This window comes from Sphaerodactylus townsendi, linkage group LG09 (genome assembly GCF_021028975.2).
Source record: "Sphaerodactylus townsendi isolate TG3544 linkage group LG09, MPM_Stown_v2.3, whole genome shotgun sequence".
Lineage (NCBI taxonomy): Eukaryota > Metazoa > Chordata > Lepidosauria > Squamata > Sphaerodactylidae > Sphaerodactylus > Sphaerodactylus townsendi.
The window spans coordinates 36,042,044-36,048,043 of record NC_059433.1 but is presented as its reverse complement, the minus strand read 5'-3'; the positions used below and the strand labels follow the sequence as shown (position 1 = coordinate 36,048,043).

General features: G+C 47.0%; 1 protein-coding gene across 3 annotated transcripts in view; it reads left to right on the top strand.

The window, feature by feature from the left end:
* The first annotated feature begins 541 nt into the window (after positions 1–541).
* The window catches only part of DOK6 (docking protein 6), a 280,829-nt gene continuing 275,370 nt past the window's right edge, over positions 542–6,000 (top strand). For 2 of the 3 annotated variants that reach the window (XR_007245411.1, XM_048507351.1), the window contains exon 1: positions 549–961. Coding sequence is in view for 2 of the 3 variants with exons in the window: in XM_048507351.1 (XP_048363308.1) it covers positions 896–961 (66 nt within the window). In the remaining variant the exon portion in view is untranslated. Of the gene's footprint in view, positions 962–6,000 lie in introns of all 3 variants that reach the window. The other variant, XM_048507353.1, reaches the window with a different exon arrangement.

Below are 6,000 nucleotides of genomic sequence, written 5' to 3'. Positions count from 1 at the left end.
TGAGAGCAAAATTCACATTTCTGACTGCATCTCTGACAGCCAAGATTGGCTAGACATTCTCCCTGCAGCTCTAGGAGGGAAAAGTCCTATCAACCAAAGGAATAACAGGGCGAGGAGGATTGTGCAGCGCCCCTTCACCGATTCGTACTAGCAACCACATCTCTTGCCAGCACCCATCCACACAGGTGGGAGACAATAGCTTGTTTGCGCGCCCTCCTCACCCACCCAGGAGGCAGCCATGCAGAAATCCCCTCCCCGCTCCTGAAACCTAGGTAGACAGCCCAGAGACACGCCGAAGCGGGCAGGGTGCCATTCTTTTCCTCCAGGACCTATCGCAAGAGGCGGGAAAGGGAGCCTGGGAACGGGAGCAGAGCAGCACCATGTCAACCCCCGAGCCGACCTGCTGAGCTGAGGTGTGAGGAGGAGGAGGAGGAGGTGGTGGTGGAGGCAGAGCGAGAAGCCCTTCCTCTCCGCACCTCCCCCTCCCCTCGCGCATAGGGAAGCTGGGGTGGCGCGAGCCGCTCCAGAGCCGGTGGGTGCCGCAGCTGCCACGGGGGGGGGGGGGGAGAAGCAAGGAGCTGGTGGAAGAGCCGGGAAGCAGCTTCTTTCTCGCTCGCGCGCTCCAGGCAGGCGCGGCAGTGGCCTCTGCCCCTCTCTTTGCGCTTGGCTGCTGGGTTGCAGGAGCCGGGCTTGACCGAGGAGTGGGCGGGCTGCGTCGGGAGGGGGCTGCCCGGCACGCGCCGAAGGGGACCTGCTCCGCTGCCGCCGCCGCCGCCGCCGCCTGGATGTCAGAGGCTCCTCGGGAGCCGGCGGTCGGCGGCGCTCCGGAGGACGCAGGAGGCGAAGGGGGAGAGGCCGGCCGCTGAGCGGGGACGTCCGTCGCAGCCGGCCGGCCATGGCCTCCAACTTTAACGACATCGTCAAGCAAGGCTACGTGAAAATCCGCAGCAGGAAGCTAGGGGTGAGTGCGCCGCGCTTTGTTTGCCCCTCGCCGCTGTGGGCGCGGGGAGGGATGGCGGCGGCGGCGGCGCAGTGAGGGGCGAGGAGCCTCCGCCGGTTCTCGCTGGGCTTGGCAGTTGGGGCGGGGGGGTCCTCTCGGCGCGCCGAGGGCCACGGCGTGTGTGTGTGTGTGGGGGGGTGCCCAGGGAGGCGACGGCGACTTCGGACCTCGTTTGGCCATTCGTGTGCGTGGAGCCAGCTCCTTGGCATCGCTCCTGCTAGGTGCGGGCAGCCCGAGCTCGGCCGCGCTTCCTCGGGAGTAAGCCCTCTTGGGTTCCAAAGAAATGTGCGCAGATCTGCAGCTGGGCGCGGGTCACCGGTCTGGCGCGCTCTCCAAGTGGTGCGCGTTAGTTAATCCGGTTTACCTGTCACTTATCAGTAGTATCAGTAATTGACAACAGCGTGGCCGCGAATCCCCAGTCCAGCTCATCAGGTGCCTGGAAAGGTGATACAAACGTGTCCCCTTGAAACTCTTTTGAAACTCTTTTGAAAACCACCTTCTGTGGGGCGCTGCTGAAGGAGATATCGGTAGAAACATGTTAGCATGGCTCAGCAGCATAAGCAGAAAGGAGTGCCAGACCTGGGAAAGGAAAGCAGTTTATGGGCCAGATGCATAGATGAGCCATGTGTGGTCAGTGACACTTGCAAGAAGTTTGCAGAGTTAGCTTGGTTTTCAGACAGAGGATCAGTGTGGGGAAAATGTGGACAAAGTGGTACAAAAAAGAAGGAATCAGGCCTGAAAAAATGATTCACACAACTTTTGACACTTCTGTGTGCCTCAGTAATGTTAGTGCATTGTGGACTGGCTTTCTTTTCTTGAACTAATGAGCGAAGATCATTTTATTTTGAGCACCTGTTCCGAGTCATCTGGTTTCTTTTCCTTAGGCTTCAGTTAGATTAGAAGCTATAATAGGAATTATTCCGGGAGATAATTCCTGGTAGACTTTTGCAATAAAAATAAGCAGCAGGCTTGAGTCACTTTCAAGATTGAGGTTTTGTTTCTATCCTGGACTGCTTTTGTGGACTGGCTGCAACCTATGAAGGCAAACATCAGAATAAAAGCCCGTAAGTCTTTCAGGAGCATGTAGCTCCTATTTGTAGTAGGAATGGGGCTGAGTCAAAGGTCAAGAGAGGCTGCAAACCTTGTATCAGAATATCCTTTTTTATGTAGAGACAACACTGCTGGTCAGAAGGGAAGTGCTCGAGTCTAGAGCAAAAGAAAGTAGTGTACAGGCAGGAGAGTGATGCAGATAGACATTTGAAAAATAATGGACAAAACTCGCTTCTGTGTGTCAGATGGGGCAGTGCTGAAGGAGGTATGAGTAGAAACATGTTAGCATGGCTCAGCAGCATAAGCAGAAAGGAGTGCCAGACCAGGGGAAAGAATAGCAGTTTATGAGTCAGATGCGTAGAACAGCCATGGTGGTCAGAGACACCTGTAAAAAGTTTGCAGTTAGCTTGGTTTTCGGACAGAGGATTAGTGCCAAGTGTGGGGAGAATGTGGACAAAGAGGTACTGAAAAGAATGAATCAGGCTTGAAAAAAACACGATTCATGCAACTTTTGACACTTCTCTGTGCCTTAGTAATGTTACTGCATTCAGGAGGTGATGGGTATTAACTGTTGCTGGAGCCTATTGGAGATAATCTCTATGTCTGCTTTTGCTCTTCTAAGAATTTTTAGAGAAGGGAAAGGGCATTGAAGATATCAGCCAGTTTGAGGGCAAGTGTGGAAAGCATGTAATGAGTCTTTGTATTAAGGGTTAGTTGGATTTATACCTACTGAGATTGGAAATGAATCCCTGGGTAGTAAAACCAGCCTTGAGACACACAATGAGTGCATTAACTAATGCTGGAAGGAGAAAGTGGATAAAATCAAGAAAACTTTGTGATATCTGAGCAGGTGTTTGCTTGGTGAAGTGTAAGTCTGCTACTCATTTTGCTTCAGAATATAATGGTCCTTAACATCTAGCTGTGTTGCACCTCTTTGTGTCCCGTGTAGAATTTATATTCTCTATCTGTGTTCTCTGTTTGGGATGGGAGAATTTTTTCTGATTGGTGGAATCATGTTGGATTCTTCTACCCCCTTTTTATTTTTAGTCCTCTCTGATTGTGAAAAGGACTGGAAACGCTGGTTTTAAAGTGCCACCTCCTGCTCACCAGGGTAATGGATTTGGGTTGTGATTGGTGGCTCATGATTAGCAAAGCTGATTAATCTTGTGAAGTTGCTCTTTCGGTAAGAAGAAAACACACTGTTTAGATGTAATTCATAGCAAAAGAGTTTCACTTTGTTTGTTTTTTAACTTTAGCAGTGCAATCCACAGAGGGGCAAAAGGGTTGTGGAGCTGGTAGGACTCTGGCACCGGTGTTGCTGCCACTCCATGAGACATCAGTGACATCCATGCCAGTGTGGGGGACATTTACACTGCCTCTTGGGAACCACATGCCTCCATGTTGCCTGAATAGTCATGATGCCGCTGTGCCAGCACTAGCATTGATGGGGTTTTTCCTGGGGGTGGAGTTGACCTTAGTCGGCTTCCTCAGGCCTTTCAGCCTGGGAACGCCCCCTTTCCTGGCATTGACTCATGCACAGGCCATTGGGTTGAATAGGGGAGTTTCAGGATGGTTGGTAAGTTTTCTTTCTTTATTTTAACCTTGCCACACCTCCATAGTCCTCTTAGGAGACAGTGCAACTGTGCTGTCCCTGTCTGCCACCCGTCTACCCCCCTCCCCACCAGTGGATTGGTCTGTAAATGTTATGGTTGAATTGGTTATGGTTGAATTGCTACCATCTGTGTGAATTTTGCTTTATTGGAATGTTAGCTGATTTTTTCTCAGAGCTTAAATTGAACCTTCAGGAGAATCATTGTATTGAAGATCTTGTGTATTTTACAGATGTCTTTTGTGAGTTAAAATAATTGGATTAGCACTGAGCTTGACAGAGTCCAGATCACCATAGCACCTAGAAATGTCATTGTGGCACTATTTTCAGCAATGATTTTATTGTAGTGTTTCCCAGCATATCTTAGTGCTTGTCAGTGTTTTGCATCATTTTATTACATTTATTTTAAAGTAATTGCATTTATTGTTCTTATAATTGCTCATTTATATGTAAACTTAAAATTACATCTTTCTGTGCTGGTGGATGAATGAATTTATTAACCAGTTGCTTTCTATACTATAATTAAAATGAAACCTTTTAGAGCTGTGATAGAATTATGAGAAGTTGAGAAGTTAGGGTAGAGTTAAAGGTTAGCTTTTTCTTGTTGTGATGATAACCAGGCTCACTCTTATTTTTATTTATATTCCATAACACATTTATTATAGTGCTAATAAACTTACAAAATAAACTGTAAAGAGGTTAGGATTACATTTTTGGTAGCAATAATTTAAAATACAACCATTAAAAAAACCCCAAAACCTAGGTGGCTGTAAAATGTGGCTGACTTTTAAATTTTTGGACTGGCTCCTAGAGCTATAGAAAAAATTATTAAGGTCTGGATTAAGCAAAGTTGTAAAAAATAGTAGAATAACAATGTGTAGTACTTCAGTTTTTAAATAGGAATGGCATCAATAACCCATAAAGTTAGCTCAGATTAGCAGAACTTAGTTCTTATTAAAACAATTTATATGAATAGTTCATAGAACACTTTGTACTGATTTCAGAAATGACATGAGTTGCTAAGAGTTTGTCAGTGGATCATTCCCTTGTCACAACTTCATATCCTTAAAAAATTATAGTTTTTTTCTAGTATATGTGGTTTTTTGCCTGTCTAATGTTCTTTTTTAAAAGTACAATTCACCCTGCTGTAGTAAGGTATCTACTTCCTTTCATAGTCATATGCCAGATGACTTTTAGTTAGTCCACTGAAGAACATGTGACCAAGGGCGTTTCCCCACACAGCCTGATCCCCCCTATGCCGCTGCCAGCCTTCTCAGCCAGCTGGCATCCCAGGCAGCTACCGGCATCCCCTTAACGACCCCGCTAGTTTCTGCGGTCATCAAAAGGCATCGGCAGAAGAGCGCCTTTGGATGCCACGCACTGAGGGGCGTGGACAGCAGCAGCTGCCAGGGACGGCTGGGCGCTGTCAGCCTGTCGTCGGGAGTGTTAGGACCCCGCCACTCTCCTCAAGTAGCGCGGGGCTTAAGGTAAGTGGGGAAAGGCCCTAAGATTCCAAGGTAAATATATCTGGCAAAATAAGGCATGGTAGACAATGACCTTTTGTGTACATTTGGTCTCTTCAGGTCAAACGTACATTATTTTTGGGTCAGATTCTCAATTGTGCATGTTTTCCCTCTTCAGAACTCACTGTGCCACAGATCAGAGAAGCCCCATGATTTCCAAGCATTGTTTTCCCCCTGCCTATTCAAGGAAAGCAGAACAGAGCAGTGTGCATTTTGCTACCATTAGCTTATGTGCTCCTACTCGCCTTCCCCAACCCATGCAGGAACAATTTTGCCAGCATTTCTGGGGAATCAATAAGGCTTAAAACATTAAGCACTTTCCATTTATCTCAGGAGTGATAGATCAAAGGACCTTTGAAAAAATTAAGATTCAGGTGACAAACAACCATCCAAACCCAGAAAAGTTCTCCTCAGGAGGCAGGCAAATGGTGGCTAGGGAAAGTAGCAGGGCTGTGCCGAAAACTGCAAGTGCACAAAGGGCCAATGACTATTCATGCCAAGGCGTGGATTCAGACTAGCTTTTCCATAGGTGCAAGAATCTCCATCTGTGGAGTGTGATTTGTCCCATAATTTTTGTGAAGCAAGAAAGTCATGCTTTGAGGGGAGATATCCATATACCTGCATAAATGCTACTATGGATCCAAATGCTTCTTTTGGATAAGAAGAAACATGAAGGGAGATAGACATGTAAAGAAAACTTAGCTTGCTGGTCAAACTTCACTTTTTGTGACATTAAGTAAACATACAAGAGGAAATGAAACTTCAGTTTTTGCTACCATTTCTAATTCTACAAATTTGTTGTGATATTGTCCTTTACT